This window comes from Zingiber officinale, chromosome 1B (assembly GCF_018446385.1).
Source record: "Zingiber officinale cultivar Zhangliang chromosome 1B, Zo_v1.1, whole genome shotgun sequence".
NCBI lineage: Eukaryota > Viridiplantae > Streptophyta > Magnoliopsida > Zingiberales > Zingiberaceae > Zingiber > Zingiber officinale.
The window spans coordinates 132,498,952-132,519,259 of NC_055986.1; the positions used below are offsets into that span (position 1 = coordinate 132,498,952).

The 20,308-nt window shown below is 42.9% G+C and overlaps 1 protein-coding gene across 1 annotated transcript; it reads left to right on the top strand.

Annotated features, from left to right (window-relative positions):
• The first annotated feature begins 219 nt into the window (after positions 1-219).
• LOC122042319 (berberine bridge enzyme-like 18) lies at positions 220-1,843 on the top strand. Its single transcript, XM_042602362.1, has one exon. It carries the CDS (start codon positions 220-222, stop codon positions 1,819-1,821), a length of 1,602 nt encoding a protein of 533 aa, XP_042458296.1. The 3' UTR covers positions 1,822-1,843.
• Positions 1,844-20,308: the final 18,465 nt, after the last annotated feature.

The following is a 20,308-nucleotide window of genomic DNA, read 5'->3' on the forward strand; positions in this document are numbered from 1 at the left end:
ATATTGTGTATATTTGAATTATAAACAATAATCAGTCATCGTTTAGAGACATTTCGGTAATACTTTTAAAATAAGTGACAATTTAATAATTGTGAAACTAGATGGATCTTTTCAAAACGTAGGAGGAGGAGGAGGAGGGTTTTTTTGGATAAATATTGCGTCTTCGATCTCTATATAGGTCCCTAGAGCGTGTTACGCAGAAGAACATGCAAGCTTGCAATGGCGTCCACCACTATCATCTTCTCCTGTTTCATCTTCTTCATCCTCTGCACTTCTCACGCAGCAAATCATACACAAGCCAACTTCCTCAATTGCTTTCTTGAAGCAACCGGAGGATCTTCCTCTTCTCCTTCGAAGATTTACACTCCCAACACCACCTCCTTTTCCACCCTCTTCCGCTCCTCTGTCCAAAACCTCCGGTTTCTCTCCTCCGGCGCAGAGACTCCCTCCTTCATCATCCTCCCCTCCGTCGACCACGACTCCCAGGCCGCGGTTCTCTGCGGCCGCCGTCACGGCATCCGCCTCCGAGTCCGGAGTGGCGGCCATGACTACGAGGGACTCTCCTACGTCTCCTTCTCCAGTACTGATGGCCCGTTTGCCGTCGTCGACCTCTCTGGCCTTCGTTCCATCGAGGTAGACGCCGCAGACCACACCGCCTGGGTCGGCGCTGGCGCCACCCTCGGCGAGGTGTACTACAACGTGGCTGCCGCCAGCCCCACTGCCGGGTTCCCTGCCGGCATCTCCCCCACGGTCGGTGTCGGTGGGCTCATCAGCGGCGGCGGCATTGGGTGGCTGCAGAGGAAGTACGGCCTCGCCGCAGACAACGTCGTTGATGTCAGGCTGGTCAACGCCGAGGGCGAGCTGTTGACCAGGGAGACCATGGGGGAAGACTTGTTTTGGGCGATAAGAGGAGGCGGCGCGGCGAACTTCGGCATCGTCGTGGCCTACAAGTTGCGACTTGTTCCGGTGCCACCCAAGCTGACGGTGTTCTCCGTTAGCAGGACGCTGGGGCAGGGTGCGACGAGGTTGCTGCATTCATGGCAGAGCATCGCGCCGCTGTTCGCCGACGATCTATGGATCAGGGCCTTGGTGATTGCGATCGGAGAAGCGCCGGCGAACCGCACGATCCAGGCCAGATTCCAAGGCCTGTTCCTTGGGCCGCGTCGCGCGACGCTTGCTGCCATCAAGAAGAGCTTCCCTGAGCTGGGCGTGAGGGCCGAGGACTGCAACGAGCTGAGTTGGGCGGAGTCGACTCTCTACTTCGATGGCCGTGCATGGAATGATACCCGCGGGCTGTTGACCCGGCGGCCGGCGTTCAACAGCTCCTTCAAAGCCAAGTCGGACTTCGTGAGGGAGCCCATCTCCGAGAAGGCATGGGAGGGGATATGGAAGGTTATGATGGAGGGGGAGGAGGAGCCTCTGGAGATGATATTTGAGCCGTGGGGCGGAAGGCTTTGGGAGATTGAAGACGATGCCATTGCCTTCCCTCACAGGAAGGGGAATTTGTATAACATTCAGTACTTCATGAGGTGGTTCGAGACAGAGGCGGCGGTGACGGAGAGGCATTTGACATGGATGAGAAAGTTCTACGAAGACATGACTCCTCACGTGTCCAGCAATCCGAGAGCTGCGTATCTCAACTACAAGGATATCGACTTGGGTAGCAGCACAGAGGAAGGGAGGACGAGCTACACGGAGGCAAGCGCTTGGGGAAGAAGATACTTCCTGCACAACTTTGAGAAGCTCGCGAAAGTCAAGGCTCGAGTTGACCCGGAGAACTACTTCTGGAACGAACAAGGCATCCCTCCTTATACTGCTTAATTCATTAGTGGATGTCACAGGAATAATTACTTACAGTTGCTTTGGACGTATTTGAATGCATTAAATAAAGGAATTATTTACAAATAATAAATTATGTTGTTCTACACAAATAACAAATACGTTTTGTGCATTAATTAATGCCAAGACTCTTAGCTATATATCTTTGTCGAGCATATATAGGGTTGAGGAAGATGATTCTACGCTTTCAGCTGGCACCTCCACTTGCATAGAGTAGTTTGAGGAAGTTACCTTGGATATGCATGTGGGCTTGAAATCTCCACCGTGAGCCGTCTGCTTGGATTCGTCGACCCCCAGCCTCAGCATCTCCGCTGGCCACTTGCAATAGAAAGCTCACCGTCGAGGTGGGAGCCGAAACCTAGGGTAACCTTAATTATTTATGTTGATTAAGTATTAAGTAGTTAATAAATAATAGATTAATTATCCGATTGAGTAATTAACAATAAGTTTAATTACTAGATTTCTTATATTTATTGTTTAATAGTGATCAGTATAATTGATAGTTAATTTGATAAATTAATTGAATTATTAAATGGATAATTAAGTTAATATCAATTAAGAGTTAATCGAGTTATTAATTTACTTAATTAACTTCATAGTTAATGGAATTGGTAATTGACTAAGAGGGATTTAAAAGAGTAATATATGAACAAATTGATAGGTTGAGCTCGAGTTAGACCATTTCATATTCTATACTTGTAGAATTTGATCTCGAGTTAGACCCTCTAACTAGGAGATAGTCAGCACATTCTATGGTTGAGGTGAGTAGTTCCGTCTTGACCTCTATAATTTTGTTAATCTTAGTGCATGATTATTGATGGTTATATATTGATTAGATAATAGTTATTTGCTTACCCTGACTTTAATCTAGATCAGTTCCTGAGTTTGATATTTTATTACTTGTCCTTAGATTGAGTCTATTTGATATCTATGCAGTCTCATTGTTCTAGTACCTCGTCATGCAATCCTGGAAGTCAATTTTAGAAATTAATATTTAATTAAATTTATAACATGGGTGGATTTAGATCAATTATTTTCAAGTTTAAAACATTAAGTTTAATTTTTAAAATAAATTTTTAAATTTTAAAAGGAATTTTTAAGTTGAAATAAATTTTTAAGTTAAAAAAATTTAATTTTAATTTAATATTTTATTTTATTTTAATTTAATATTTTTATTTTGATTTAATTTAATATTATTTTAATTTAATATAATATTTTAATTTTAATTTAATTTGATATTTTTATTTTGATTTAATTTAATTTAATATTTTAATTTTAATTTTAATTTAATTTAATATTTTAATTTTAATTTAATTGAGTCCTTAGTCATCTCACTCGATCTATGTTTTCAATCAGGGAATCCTATAATTTTGTGAGATGAATTATTTTCAATTTTAGGGTTTGGTTTAACTTTGTGTTAGATTCAGGTTTGACTTTGGGTCCCATAAATAGACATTCTTTGGATAAACTTCTGGGCTATGATGAGTCACTTGGACATCATTAGAGTAACCATGCTTTCGAGGTTTTCCAAATAGTCCTATCCACTAGACTTAATACAAGCCTTCGTCTAACTGGTTAGGATCCATAAATGGTAGCTTCGGACAGTTTCACTTAGCCAAATGCACCAAATCGAAGTCATATCTTCCTAGACATGCATAGACTAAGCTTCTCTGACATACTATCATCCAAAACTTTACCAGTATCATTTTTCAAGTTAAACTTGAATCTCTCTCTAATTAGTCCTGAGTACCCTGCCAGGTAGATTAGTTTGGATTACCCTATTGGGTAGGTTAGTTTTGGAGGTACCAGCTATTCTGGAGCCTCCCCCTGAATTATTGGCCTTTAATTTAATTTTTCATTCTTGGTTTATGTCTATTTCTTTTATAGTTATAATTTACTTGATGATAGTCTATGTTTTGGTGAGTTTTAAAATATTCAGATTTTGAATTTTTTTGTCTAGGTTTGTATTCTGATTTTTTATTTGATTTATTTGACTTTACATAAAATATTTTATCTTTGGGTATGTAGTATTGGTTAATTCCTACTTGTGTGGTTAAACGCGCTTTCGGAACCCAAGCTTTACTTGTTGGTTTGTGTTGGGTTATTAATGATTTAAATATTTTATTTGAGCTTGACTTATAGCCAAGTCCGGTTTTGTTGTAAATTACTTTTTGGTTATTTAGAATTAAATCTAAATTTTTATATCTTGTTGTAAATTTTTCTAACATTTCTTTTAATATATTAATTTCTAATTTTAGTGATACATTCTCCTCCTCAAGTGTTAGATCTTGAGTTGGATTATTTTTTGTAATTTGTTCCTTGAGGTTTTGATTCTCCTCAAGGAGCAATTTGTTTTTGTTTTTTGATTTAACTAATTTACTATTTAAACAAGATATAATTTTAAAAAACTTTCTATTTAAATTTAGGTATACCTCTTCAGGACATTCGGAAATGAGTACGAACTCGTGACTTAATTCGGGTTCGGACCCGTCTTCCAATTCGTTCTCCAACTCCACTTCGCGGGCCTTCAGTGTGAGTTAACTCTGGTTCTTCTGATCTTCGTCCTCTGATTCTTTCGAAGATGAGTCGTCCCACGTTGCTTTGAGGGCCTTCTTTTTTGTCGGCTTCGTTAATTTTGTCGTTCTTCAATCTTGGGCACTCGTTCTTGTAGTGCCCCTTCTTGTTGCATCCGAAGCACGTCACGTTCCTCGGTTCGGTTGGAGAACTGATCTTCTGCAAGTCCTTCTTGTTGAAGCTCTTCTTCCTCCCGGTGAATATTTTCCTTACCAGGTTCACCAAGTACTCTTCGTCTTCAGAATACTGGTCAGATTCGTCTTTGGGTTCAGGCTTGTTCTTTGTTCTTTCCTTGGAGGAACCTGCAAGCAGAGCAATACCTTTCTCGGATCTAGTGTTAGTCTGCTCATGTAACTCTAATTCACAAAATAGTTCGTCAAGTTTTAATTTAGACAGATTTTTTGAAATTTTGTAGACATCCACGATGGATTCCCATAGAGAGTTACATGGAAAAGCATTTAAAGCGTACCTTATCAGATCTCGATTTTCCATCTGGTGGCTTATCATGTGGAGCCCGTTGAGGATGTCCTTGATCCTCGCGTGAAGCTGACTCGCCATTTCTCCTTCCTACATTTTTATATTAAAAATTCTATTTAATAGCAAGTCTCGTTTCGTTACTTTAGCGTCACTAGTTCCTTCGTGCAGCTCGATCAACTTGTCCCAAAGTTCTTTCGCATTCTGGTGCGGTCCCACCCGGTTCAGCTCTTCCCTTGTTAGTCCACATTATAGCGTGTTGATTGCCTTGTTCTCCGTCGATGCTTTCTTCTTTATGTCCGAAGTCCATTGTTCCAGATCAAGTAATGTCAACTGGTGCTCTGTAGGCGTTTGTGACGCTGAGCCATTAGTCGAAGTCCGTCTTCAGGTAGACTTCCATCCTTTTCTTCCAATACGGAAAATCATCCCCGTTGAATAGGGGAGGACGTACCGTGCTGAAGCCTTCACTCTAAGACATTTTAATCTGCACACAATCAAACAAATAGACAAGAGAGGTCCCAAGACTTGGTCTTGGATTAGCAGTGCGGTAGGAAATAATATAAAAAGCCGAATCGGTGTTGCACCAATTCAGATAAAATGCAACGAAAAAATTCCCAAAAAGGTAATAATACCATTTTGGAATAATACGAAAAATTGAAAACCGACAAGGAAAGAAGAGAAAAAAAATAGCTTCACCCCCTGTCTGATTGGTGGTTGCACCAAATTAGAGCGGTACCTGCTCTGATACCACTTGTTGGATCGTGATCATTCGATAGAGGAGAGGGGGTGAATATAGATTCAAAATTTCGTCGAGTAAACAGGAGATGCCTTCCTACTTCGGATAAGATTTTCCAGGGGCTATAAAAAGACCCCTGAAGTTAGGAAATAGATAACAACTTCTGTATTAACTTCCTAGTAATTTTCTGAGCTTTTCAAAGAGTATAAGAGGCTTCTCCACCTTCATCAAAGGAGACATTTTTAGTAGAGTTTTGCAACCGTCTTGAATTAACAACCACTTAGGTTGTAACCAAGTAAAAAAATCATAGTCTCTTACTTATTTCCTTTTAAGTTGTTATTTCGTCTATTATTGTTGCTTAATTAGAATTGTGCTACTAATACAAGTCAAAAGAATAGAGAGGTTTTTTTTCTTCTTACAGATAATTCACCCCCCTCTTGTTGGCCCCGCTGCACCAGTAGTTTCTGCTTGTGGCACAAAGGATATGATGCATCGAATCTTGTACATAACATATCATACATGATAATCCTATCGCAGATGCATAAGAAATCTTATTCATACAAATCCCCTCATCTTCTATTGTGAACACATAGACTTTGAAAGGTAAATTCTATGCCTCATGAGTATAAAACCTTTCTTGGATTCAGATATGCTAAATCATTTTATACTCTATCTATATATCTAGATTGTGAAAGACCAAGAAATCTTTTCGGTCTATCTTTATAGATCTTCATCCCAAGGATATAAGTTGCTTCTCCCATCTCTTTTATGGAGAACATCTTGGATAACTAAACTTTAACTAACTGTAGAACTGACACATCATTTCTTATGAGAAATATGTTATCAACATATAATATTAGAAATATGACTACACTCCCACTAACATTTTGGTATACACAAGATTCATCAGAATTTTGTAAGAAATCAAACTCTTTGATTGTCTCATCAAAATGGATATTCTAACTTCTAGATGCTTGTTTCAGTCCATAAATGGACTGTTAAAATTTACATACTTTATTCTCTGTCAATAGATGTGAAACCCTCGAGTTATATTATATATACGTCCTCAAGCAAGTTTCCATTAAGGAAAGATGTCTTTAAATCTATCTGTCATATCTCATAATCATAATGAGCTGATATGACCAAGAGTATCCGAATGGATTTAAGCATAGCTACTGGTAAAAAGGTTTTGTCATAGTCAATTCCTTACCTTTGACAATAATCCTTTGCCACTAATCTTACTTTGTAGGTAATTACATTATCATCTATGTTAGTTTTCTTCTTGAAAATCCATTTGCACCCAATATGCATATGCCTTCAGATGGGTCCACCAAGCTCCATACTAAGTTTTTATACATGGAATATATTTTTGACTTCATGGTTGTAAGTCACTTGTTCCTTTGCTGAATTTTTCAGAACTTCTTCATAATCAATAGGTTCTTCATACTCAATGAGTAAAGTAATTCAATTCACTTATGAGAGATTCATATCTTTCAAAAATATTGTATGTTTCATGAGATTTACGAGGAGATTGGGTTACCATATGTTTAATCGATGATTTATTATTATGAGTAATCGATTGTGATTCTTGACCAGACATTTCTTCACTGAGAGATGGGGAAGATATAATGGACGAGTGAGGATCATGGCTCTATCTACCTTGGAGAGGTGGGAAAGAGATAGTGGGTGAGTGGGGATCATGACCCCTATCTACTTATGCCTGACTAAACTGGATTAATGGAACTTAATCGGTCGGTCAGAACTCCGAATGACTTGTAACAACTATGATGATTTCAATATACAGCATATCGGAGTCAAAGTGCTTGGTAGGTTGGATCTACTTGATTTGTTGATAGGTTGGAGTCGAAGTGGAAAGTAGGTCGGATCGATTTGGGAAGTCGTGAACTTGCCACATGATCCCTGTGTTAATCGAAATACTGACTACTATCTGATTCTAAGTTGACAGAATCAAGGCCCGCCACATGAACCTTCTTAGTATTCTTTCACATTCTTAAGGGAATGTGTTTTTTTCTTACACTGGATTCTTCAGATCATATTCCAACATTTTCTTTTCTTCGAGGGAGTCATTGTTTCCTGCAGCAGACAATCACATTTCAGAATAAATATATCAAAAGATATTAAACCTGCTCTCCCAAATAAACATATTTTTTAGGCCAATTTTTGTTTTTTTCTTCTTAATAATAAGTAAGTTTTGATCAACACTGTTGATCCCGTCCGGAGGCTGAGTCGGACGAAGGCTGGTCGAGGTGTCCCGATGGTTGACGGAAGGTCGCAGGTGATTCGGCTCCCACGGGTGGCTGACGCTGCTGCAGGACCCTGCGCACACTCAGACGATCTCCCCCTTCACGTTAGAGACCGAAACCCAGGGAAAAAGTCCCCGGATCAGGCCCTCCGACGCTAAAGTCAGGTCCTTTTTCCCCAGAAAAAAGCAGAGAGAAGAAGAAGAAAAAACAGTTGTCGAAAAAAGTGACGAGAGAGTGTGTGCGCGTACCTGCATACGAGGGATCCTTCGCCTTTTATGCCTCCCCCTTTTGGAGCCTGCCATCCTGTCAGAAGAAACGTTAGACGCTGGGCTTTGTCGCCTAGTTCCGGACACCTGTCGTACTGCCATTTGTTGTGCAAGCATCTTTCTGTTTTGGAACCTCCGCCTTCGTACATGGATTTTGTCTTGTAGTGGGGGACAGCTGGCAGGCTACTACTGGTTATGAGGGCATCTTTTCGTTTTAGGAACCTCCGCTTTCGCCCGTATTGTTGATATGTAATGACTCTCCTCGACGGACCGTTGAGATTCTCCGCACCCGTATTACTTAGCTCCTCCGATCCATTGTGTCCCTGCACCAGCCTGCGCCTGTGGTTCGCATTTCCAGGTTGTAACGACCCGCCTTCTACTGACTAGCCTGTGAGGCCAATCGTTACATTAATCTGTGCTAACTATTCCATGACCATCATTAAAGCTAAGTGCGGAAGCTGGGCTAATTGAAATTTTACTAAACTATCATCATCTCTTGGTTCTACATGTGCTAAGGGGTGTAATCTAAACTATTCATGACATATATTACATCCCCTAATGGTCAAGGAACTTAACTAGGAGTTTCTTGCTGATGTCAGGCCTCCCAATCGATCCACGGATCGATTGGAATGGCCGGATCGATCCGTGGATCGATCCAGGTGGCTACTGTATGTGGGGCTTAGGTTGGATCGATCCAGTGATCGATCTAGCACGCTACTGTGCTCGGGCAATATTCTGGATCGATCGGCTGATCGATCCAGACTGGCCAATCGATCCAGTGATCGATCCCAGAGCCTTCTATTCACGACAGAATTTGTTGGATCGATCGGCTGATCGATCAGAGGCCTACTGTTCGCGGTACGAACTTCTCAATCGATCGGCTGATCGATTGAGAAGCCCCCAATCGATCAGCCGATCGATTGGGGTTTCTGATTTCGTACCAGAAGTCTGATTTCAGCACTTGTTCGTGCCCAGACTTCCCATGTCAACCCTAAACTAAATGTAAAACCTTCTAAACATATACTAATAACTATTCTATCATACATTGGTAACATTCAAGACATAATATAATGCATGTTCACTAGTTCATACCATTAACCATACTAGAATGCGAAGCATAAGGGAAAAGAGAACAAGACTTTAATAACTAGGCTTGCTACAAGTTCTAATGCGTAGTGAAATAAAACTAGATCCCTAGGATCTTTATTCCAGTTTCTGCCACACACATCCTCATCTGCACTGACCTCCAGCCTCCACTGCTAGTCCATTTTCCTTTTACCTGTATCTGCAGTATAAGGAAAATAGTATCTGTAAGCTAAAAAGCTTAGTAAGAAACCATCTACCTCACTAAATCATGCATACGATGCAAATATGTTTTTAAATCATGCTGTTTGAAAAACATACTGAATATGCAAGCATGGCATGGCATGGTATCATACAAAGCATGGCATAACATAAGCTGAGCATAAAATAAAACTGATCATAACATATCTATAACTGTATATGAAGCTATCACATTTAACAACTGAAATAAGCTGAGTTGATACAAAAGTGAGCTAAGCTGAAACTGAGCTAATACTGAATTCCATTATGTTTTAAAACTGATTTGGAAAACTATTATATATAATAGTTAAAAATACTAAACATGCTGCTGTAGGGCCCTGACAACTGTACTCGTTGTGCGCGCATCCCTATCTAAACCCGGGATTGCAAGTTCTGAATCTAGTAGGGTTTACTAGATTAGCTAAACCTAGGGACGACTATGGGAGTCCAGCCCAGTGGATATCTAATCCAGTACAATGCCACTGCTGAAAGTAAAATATTGAATGCTATATACTTGTTTTGCTGAATCTAGGTTATCTGTACCTAGAACTAGGTTGTCTGAACCTAGAGGCTACTGTGGGAGCCCACCCATGAGACTGTAGTCCTACATAAGCTGATATAAAACTAATTTGCTGTTTTAAATGCTTCTAGTGCATTTACTAAGTTAATTAAACTGTCTATTACTGAGCTAGACCTTTAATCGAGCACCTAGGATGCTCTAACTCTTCTCCCTATTAGGGAGACCACCTCTAGGCACCCGACAACGTCTAACCTCCTATCTGAAGAGGGAAAATGCATCCGGCCCATCTAGAGGTGCTCAACTAAATCCCTAATCTGCGAAGAGAGTTAAATACACCCTAGATATCGATAAAAATCTGCATACATCCTAACTAAGACATAAAAACTCAAACGGAAGCTATTATACTGCAGGTGAGGGGTTTCTTACCTTGTGTGCTAGATTTCTTACAAATCTAATCGCTAGGAATTCTGGTGGAGACGACTTCTCGATGATCCGCTCGCGTTCACGTGCTCTACTCGCGGAGGGGAACGTCCTCGTGCTGAAATCGTCGTCGGAAAGTGACCTTGGGACCCTAGGGAGAGAACCCTAGGTTGTTTGGGTGTTGGCGCCGAGAGAAGGAGAGGAAGGAGGGGTTGGCGTCGGTGAGGGTTTGGAGAAAAGAATTGGCATGAGGTTTTTTTGTGAGGAGAGGGCTGCCGAACCAAATTAAACCAAACCCACACTTAAGTTTTTCCTATTTATATTAAGCGGATAACTAAGCTCAACTTAAATATAAATATATTTGATTCTCCTTTCCTTTCAGCACGGCCCTGCTGGGTTCACCGGTTACTAAGGCTAACTAAAGGTTTAGCGGACCCGAGAGGTCCCGGGTTCGATTCCCGCTTAAGCCTTTTTATTCTTCTAATTATTTTTGCTACTTCCGCTACTCGGAAAATTCCGGAAAAATATTAAAAATTCCAGAAAAATCATAGAATAATTCTAATGCAAGTTTGAGAATTTTTGGGCGTTACAATCCCCCATACCTTATAAAAAGTTCGTCCTCGAACTTAGAACAATTCTGGGTACTTCTGTCTCCCAAGTTGCCTCTTCTGCTGTGTGACTGTGCCAAATAACTTTGACTAATGGTACTTCCTTGTTCCGTAATTTCTTAACTGCTCGGTCTATTATCTGAATAGGCCGACTATCATAGCTGAGGTCTTCGCGGATCTGTACCGACTGGGGCTCAATCACCTGGGTGGCATCTGGGGTATGCTTCTTCAGCATAGAGACATGAAATACGTTGTGGACAGCTGACATTTCCTGGGGTAGCTCTAGCTCATATGCTACCTTGCCCACTCTTCTGCTGATAAGGTATGGTCCCACATATCTGGGACTTAGCTTGCCCTTCTTCCCAAAACGCATTACTCCCTTCATGGGAGCTACTCTGAGGAACACTGAATCCCCAACTGAAAACTCTAAGGGTCTGCGCCGTGTATCAGCATAGCTCTTCTAGATCCTCTGGCGGATCTGCTGTATAGCTGCTGTGGTATCTGCTACTAGATCTGTCTGAAGCTCTAGTTCTTTCTGTTCACCACTCTCATACCAGCAGATTGGAGATCTACACCTCCGCCCATAGAGAGCCTCGTAAGGTGCCATACCGATAGTGGCCTGATAGCTGTTGTTGTATGCAATTTTGCTAAACTTAGATATTTGCACCAACTTCCTTGAAGTCTAGGGCATACGCCGAGCATATCTTGAGTACCGATTTACTCGCTCCGTCGACCATCCGTCTGAGGATGGAATGCTGTGCTGAACTTTAACTTAGTGCCCAACGCCGACTATACACACTCCCTGAAGTGTGATGGTCATCTCTGTCTGAAATGATGGTTCGTGGGACTCCATGAAGTCTGACAATCTCCTGGAGATATAACTGAGCTAGCTTCTCCATGGAGTAGGATATCTTGATAGCTAAGAAGTGGGTTGATTTAGTCAACCTGTCGACTACTACCCAGATGGCGTCAAAACCACTCGTGGTTCTGGGCAGTCCCACTATGAAATCCATAGAGATATCCTCCCACTTCCACTCTAGAATCTGTATAGGCTGTAGAACTCCTCCTGGTCGCTGATGTTCTGCCTTGACTCGCTGGCAGGTGAGGCAGATGCTAACATATCTGGCGATGTCCCGCTTCATCCCGGGCCACCAAAAACGGTTCTTCAGGTCTTGGTACATTTTGGTGGAACCTGGATGCATCGCATAGGGGGTCTTGTGAGCCTCATCTAAAATCTGTCTCCGTAGCTCCTCCTGATCTGGAACACAGAGTCTGTCACCAAAATACAACACCCTGCTACCGGACACTCTGAATTCTCTACTTTCTGATTCTGCAAGCCCTTGCTTGATTTTCTGAATTTCAGGGTCCTGCTCCTGAGCTGACCAAGCAAGGTAGACTCTACGGTCATAGTAGAGAGCTGTCCAACGATGAGTTCGAGACCGAAATCTACGATCTCCTTCTGTAGAGGCGGTGACATGGTTGTAAGAGATAATAAGGTAGCACTGAATTTTCTGCTGAGTGCGTCGGCTACCTTATTGGCTTTCCCTGGATGGTAGAGGATGTCTATATCGTAGTCTTTGACCAGCTCAAGCCATCTGCGCTGTCGCATGTTCAGATCCTTCCGAGTGAAGAAGTACTTCAGACTATCTGTATACACTCTGCACCGAACTCCATATAAGTAATGTCTCCAAATTTTGAGAGCGAACACTACTGCTGCAAGCTCAAGGTCATGAGTAGGGTAATTCTTCTCATAATCCTTGAGTTGTCCGGAGGCATAAGCGATCACCTTGCCTTTGCATTAGTACTGCTCCTAGTCCCAACTTAGAGGCATCACTATAGATGTCAAAGCTTTTGTCACTGTCGGGTAGAGCCAAAATAGGAGCACCGGTCAATCTTCTTTAGCTCATTTTCTCACATCCTCCGTCCACCGAAATTTCCTGCTCTTTCCGTAAGAGTTGTCGTGGGAGGCTATCTGGAGAAGTCCTCTACAAACTTTCTGTAATAACTCGCTAATCCCGAAAGCTTCCGATTTCACCGGCCTCGGCCTCTTCCAGTTACTTACGCTTCTATTTTTGCGGGTCTACCATGACACCATCCTTGAGATGATGTGACCTAGAAAGACACCTGATCAAGCCAGGATTCACATTTCGTGAACTTGGCATATAGTTGATTCTGCTGAAGTGTACTGTCTTCAGGTGCTTTGCATGTTCTTCCCGAGTTCTGAGTAGATAAGAATGTCATCGATAAACACAATAACAAACTTATCTAAATACTCCTGAATACTGCTCATGAGATCCATGAATGTAGCTGGAGCATTGGTCACGCCAAAGGGCATGACTACGAACTCGTAATGTCCGTATCTGGTCCTGTGTCTTCGGTATATCACCCTCCTTGACTCTAACTTGGTGATATCCCGATCCGAGGTCAATCTTAGAGAACACCGCCTTTAATCGGGTCGGTGTCATCTATTCGGGAAGAGGATACTGCTTGATCGTGACCGATTCTGCTCGTAGTCTATGCAGCCGCATGCTTCCATCCTTCTTCTTCACGAACAAGACAGGCGCGCTCCCATGGTGAGTGACTAGGGCGATGAAGCCATTGTCAAGCGAGGTTGCTCCGAAGTTCCTTCTGCTCACTGAGCCATGCGATATGGCGCTGAAATAGGATTGGTGCCGGGAAGAGCTCTATCTCAAATTCAATCTCCCGACTGGTGCTAGGCCTCCTCGGGGAAGACTGCTGGTAGTCACATACAACTCGGACCCCTGTTGGTCCTTGTCCTGGCTGGTATTGACTACATGTGCTAGGTACCACAACCCGAATCCATCAACTTTTGTGTCTTCATAGCTGAGAGAAATTTTCGCTTTTCTCTTGGGTTCTCCGATGTACTCGAACGTGCTTCGCTTCGGGTTGGAATTTACGGTACTCTATGGAAGCACCGTATTTGATCGAAGTCCATTCCAAGGATGACGTCAGAAGTCATTTCCAGCAGGATCGATCACAAAAGAGTTCCCCTCGCTATAATGATGACCGCCTCGAGCCGGCGTGGATGCCATGATCTCTCCAAAGGTAGTGCCAAAAACCGACCACCGAGTACCTCCGAGGGTATTTCTAATTTTCGGAGAACACCGCTATATATGAATGGGTTGCCTCAGTATCGAATAAGACTATACTGAAAAATGCTAATCGACCTGTGATACCGTCGAGGCACTACTTCCTCTCTGGTGAGTGAGTAGATCCTAGCATTCGCCGTAGCTGGAGGGGCTCTATCCCTGGCCGATAAGTGGACATTCTAGAGCGGCCTGCATCTGATATGAGCGGCCTGCATACTGAATCTGCTGTGGCCGAGGAAGACCGGTCTTGTTCGGGCACTGCTTGGCTTCTTGTCCACATTCAAAGCATCCTCGTGTGCCCTTGCGACAAACCCCGGGTGAAATTTCCCACAAGTAGCACACTTTGGATAACCGGGTCGCTTGCTAGATGGTCCTCCTTTTGGATCCCTTTGAGTTCCCTTTCCAGTTAGAGCTGTGGCCTTGCTGTTTTTGAGTGTGAGAGTTTCCTTGGCCTTTGGACTCGAGGAGACTTGCTTCTGCTGCTTTATTCATACTCTGTGGTCAAAGCACTGCTCACTAACTCCTCCGTGGTTTGTGGCTTATGTATGCCACCAGCCACGTTCATCGCTATCTCGGCCTCGGCATCTTGAGCATCAACCGGTTCCTTTCTGTCCTGACTAGCTCTGGGCATAGACGAGCCAACCTGTTGAATTTCTTCACGGCTTCCTCAATTGAAAGGTTGCCTCGAAACTCAGTGAACTCGTCGTAGTGGCGGTTTGTGACCAGATGTGAAAGAACTCCTCGAAGAACTCCTTCTCAAAGTCAGCCCATAACATCCGGATGGGCGCTCGTTTCGATTCTTTCCCACCACATGCGTCGTCTCAGGCGAAGGAGACACACTTCACCTTCTCGTGTTCGCCACCGAAGCTCCATCGTGCTCTCTAGTGTTTTGAACCAGGCTTGTGCATCCCATGGTTCACTAGTGCCCGAGAAGTTCTCTGGCTCTCTCCGCCACTGGATCGATAGGCTTCCTTTCTTGGCTCAGCTGCTGGGGCTGCTGGTGCTGGTGCCGGTGATTGGGCTGGTGGAACCTCTAAGACTTCGGAGTGGTCAGATTCGGTTCCGGGTGACTGTGGGGTACTGCCGATTAGCCTTTAAGGTGGCTATTTCTGTCGTCACTAGGCTCAGAATCGAACCACTAATGTCAGAGTGGAGGAGGCACCGAACCGCCGCCTTTGGCTCAGAGCTAGTGCCCTTCTAGCTGGGCGTCCTCGTGCCATTTCTAAAGACATATGAGAACATAACATAACTAATGTAATCACAGTTATATAACTACTGATATCATGTTTAAAAAAATTATCACATACTAACAAGCAGTAGGCATATAAACATGAACTGTAATAACAAAACAAGGAGCATAAATTAAGTAGAGGTATTCTTACTTGGAAGCTGCAGGTACAATGCTGATGTGTGTGTAGGAAGTATGGAACACTGCTCTGATACCACTCTGTAACGACCCGCCTTCTACTGACTAGGCTGTGAGGCCAATCGTTACATTAATCTGTGCTAACTATTCCATGACCATCATTAAAGCTAAGTGCGGAAGCTGGGCTAATTGAAATTTTACTAAACTATCATCATCTCTTGGTTCTACATGTGCTAAGGGGTGTAATCTAAACTATTCATGACATATATTACATCCCCTAATGGTCAAGGAACTTAACTAGGAGTTTCTTGCTGATGTCAGGCCTCCCAATCGATCCACGGATCGATTGGAATGGCCGGATCGATCCGTGGATCGATCCAGGTGGCTACTGTATGTGGGGCTTAGGTTGGATCGATCCAGTGATCAATCCAGCACGCTACTGTGCTCGGGCAATATTCTGGATCGATCGGCTGATCGATCCAGACTGGCCAATCGATCCAATGATCGATCCCAAAGCCATCTGTTCACGACAGAATTTGTTGGATCGATCGGCTGATCGATCCAGAGGCCTACTGTTCGCGGTACGAACTTCTCAATCGATCGGATGATCGATTGAGAAGCCCCCAATCGATCAGCCAATCGGCTGATCGATTGGGGTTTCGTACCAGAAGTCTGATTTCAGCACTTGTTCGTGCCCAGACTTCCCATGTCAACCCTAAACTAAATGTAAAACCTTCTAAACATATACTAATAACTATTCTATCATACATTGGCAACATTCAAGACATAATATAATGCATGTTCACTAGTTCATACCATTAGCCATACTAGAATGCGAAGCATAAGGGAAAAGAGAACAAGACTTTAATAACTAGGCTTGCTACAAGTTCTAATGCGTAGTGAAATAAAACTAGATCCCTAGGATCTTTATTCCAGTTCCTGCCACACACATCCTCATCTGCACTGACCTCCAGCCTCCACTGCTAGTCCATTTTCCTTTTACCTGTATCTGCAGTATAAGGAAAATAGTATCTGTAAGCTAAAAAGCTTAGTAAGAAACCATCTACCTCACTAAATCATGCATACGATGCAAATATGTTTTTAAATCATGCTGTTTAAAAACTGAACTAAGCATGGCAATATGGCATGGCATACAAAGCATGTACTGAACTGATCATGGCATAAAATAATTACTGAAACTAAGCATATGCATCTAGCTATCATTAACTGAAATAATGAAGATACAAAAGTGAGCTAAGCTGAAACTGAGCTAATACTGAATTCCATTATGTTTTAAAACTGATTTGGAAAACTATTATATATAATAGTTAAAAATACTAAACATGCTGCTGTAGGGCCCTGACAACTGTACTCGTTGTGCGCGCATCCCTATCTAAACCCGGGATTGCAAGTTCCGAATCTAGTAGGGTTTACTAGGTTAGCTAAACCTAGGGACGACTATGGGAATATCTAATCCAGTACAGTGCCACTGCTGAAAGTAAAATACTGAATGCTATATACTTGTTTTGCTGAATCTAGGTTATCTGTACCTAGAACTAGGTTGTCTGAACCTAGAGGCTACTGTGGGAGCCCACCCATGAGACTGTAGTCTTACATAAACTGATATAAAACTAATTTGCTGTTTTAAATGCTTCTAGTGCATTTACTAAGTTAATTAAACTGTCTATTACTGAGCTAGACCTTTAATCGAGCACCTAGGATGCTCTAACTCTTCTCCCTATTAGGGAGACCACCTCTAGGCACCCGACAACGTCTAACCTCCTATCTGAAGAGGGAAAACGCATCCGGCCCATCTAGAGGTGCTCAACTAAATCCCTAATCTGCGAAGAGAGTTAAATACACCCTAGATATCGATAAAAATCTGCATACATCCTAACTAAGGCATAAAAACTCAAACGGAAGCTATTATACTGCAGGTGAGGGGTTTCTTACCTTGTGTGCTAGATTTCTTACAAATCTAATCGCTAGGAATTCCGGTGGAGACGACTTCTCGACGATCCGCTCGCGTCCACGTGCTCTACTCGCGGAGGGGAACGCCCTCGTGCTGAAATCGTCGTCGGAAAGTGACCTTGGGACCCTAGGGAGAGAACCCTAGGTTGTTTGGGTGTTGGCGCCGAGAGAAGGAGAGGAAGGAGGGGTTGGCGTCGGTGAGGGTTTGGAGAAAAGAATTGGCATGAGGTTTTTTTGTGAGGAGAGGGCTGCCGAACCAAATAAAACAAACCCACACTTAAGTTTTTCCTATTTATATTAAGCGGATAACTAAGCTCAACTTAAATATAAATATATTTGATTCTCCTTTCCTTTCAGCACGGCCCTGCTGGGTTCACCGGTTACTAAGGCTAACTAAAGGTTTAGCGGACCCGAGAGGTCCCGGGTTCGATTCCCGCTTAAGCCTTTTTATTCTTCTAATTATTTTTGCTACTTCCGCTACTCGAAAAATTCCGGAAAAATATCTAAAAATTTCAGAAAAATCATAGAATAATTCTAATGCAAGTTTGAGAATTTTCGGGCGTTACACAGGCCTCCAACTTGCAGACCTGCAGCCCTAGCTGTTTAAACACAACTACGCTGATCTTCAACCTGCATCCTGCACTTTGTACTTTCTGGCCCTCAACCGCAGGTCTGTAGCTCGGGCTGCTTCTGATCAGCTCTGCCGCTTCCGACCCATTGTCCTATACCTCCAGTTCTTGGCCTCTGCTTAGCTCTGCCGATCCCGACTTGCATCCTGCGCTTTGTACTTCCTGGCCCTCAACCGCAGGTCTGTAGATCGGGCTGCTTCAGCTTGGTCTATACTTCCAGTTCTTGGCCTCTGCTTAGCTCTGCCGATCCCGACTTGCATCCTGCGTTTTGTATTTCCTGGTCCTCAACCGCAGGTCTGTAGCTCGGGCTGCTTCTGATCAGCTCTGCCGCTTCCGACCCATTGGCCTATACTCCCAGTTTTTTGAATCGCAGGCCTATAGATCGGACTTCCCCTAAACAGCCCTGCCGATGCCGACCCGTGACTTGTACCTCCAGTCCTTTTGAATCAAGGGCTTGTAGCTCGGACTCCCTCGGGACAGCCCTGCCGATGCCGACCCGTGACTTGTGTTCCGCTTGACGTCTTTCCTCGTCTTCCGGCTGCTTTGCCCCCTTGATCGACCAGCCTGCCTGACCTCTGACTATCACACCTGCTTGCCTTTAACCGCCCCGTCAACCTGACCATTGATTGCCACATCACCTTGACTATTGACTACCACGTCCTCTTGACTTTTGACCGCCATATAGCCTTGACTTTTCTAACCCTTTCTGTTGGATCAATCCCAATGGTCCGTGCGACCATGTGTTTTGGTGTTTGGGCAAAGGGTTTAAGTTAGGTTCACCCTTGTATTTGATATGTGTATTTGAGTTGTGCAGGTTTGCAGGATACACATGTGACTCAGGTTGATGGCTTCGGGTCTGGTGAAGGATGGAGCATCTGAGGGACCATGGACAAGGCAGCGAGGACAAGGGCCGAGGGAAGCGACTTCGAGGCATACGCGAAGGATGGCATTGGGGACGAGCCACGGGCTTGAATGCATCCGAGGGACGAGAGCCAAAGGAAGTAGGCTTGAAGGTAAAAGGTCAAAGCTGCAAAGGAAGCATCAAGTGAGTCATAAGGGTGAGGGTACGAGAGATTGTACTCGGAGTAAAATCCTAGTTTTTAGGGTTTTACTGTAGCAGTACTGTAGCGCTACTGTAGCAGTACTGTAGTAGTCGACTGCATGTTTTAGCAGTCGACTGGTGCAGTCGGGGATGTAACGGTCGAATTTCCACAGAGGGCAGTCGACTGGTAGGCGGGGTTTTCCAACCCGTGGCCTATAAAACCAAAGCTTGGGAGCTTGGTTTGAGTTGACGAAATAGAGGTGGTTAATCTCTATTAGTAGTCTACTTGTGCCCTAGCGTCAAAAGAGCTCTTGTGAGGGTTGTGGTGAGGTTTCTCCACCCACAAGGAGGTTTGAGCTAGCCGGAAGTTTTCCGGGGAGTAATCCACCGAAGGATCGGGATCGTCCACCTTACGGACATGCCGTGGAGTAGGAGCTTTATCTCCTAACCACGTAAATGATCGTGTAGCTTGGTTTGAATTCTTTCCTTTAGTATTTAGCTTTCTACTTGTTTTGTTTGCATTTCCGCTTGCGCACTAACGTTGTAGAAAGAAGCGAGTATTTGGGGGCGCCGTCTATCCAACCCCCCTTCAAACCGGCCGTCCGATCCCCAACACTTTCCTCATGGGCCCCTCCATTACCAACCGTATCAACTGTTATTATTTTAACCAAACTATTTTAATCAATTATTTTACATTACAAAAATTTTAATTAAAATTACTATAATAATATTTTGATCAAATTAAATTAATTCTCACTAAATTTGCGCCATTTTAATCAATTCTGATCAGTTTTAATTAATGTTAAAAGATTTCAACTAAAATTTCTATAGTGTACAAGTTTTAATCAAATCTTGCCCAACAAAAATATTATTAAATAAAAATATGATTATACTATTTTAGTATTAAAAAAAGTGCCCTCTTATCAAAAGTCAACGCATAGCAATATTAATATTTGGATAAGGCTATTTTAATCAAAATAATATATATTTTCCATCCCACTTAACGTGTTGTTATTTTAAAAAATATAAAATATAAAATATCAATTATGTGGCATACATGTTTACTGAATCAAAACGCATGATCATTCAAACATAAACTTTGCTTGCCAGATCATTAAATTTTTAAATGGATTTTAATCGATATGAAGCATATCATTAATTGATAT

Coding starts and splice junctions, on each gene's coding strand:
- LOC122042319 (XM_042602362.1), top strand. CDS start 220: ATGGCGTCCACCACTATCATCTTCTCCTGTTTCATCTTCTTCATCCTC.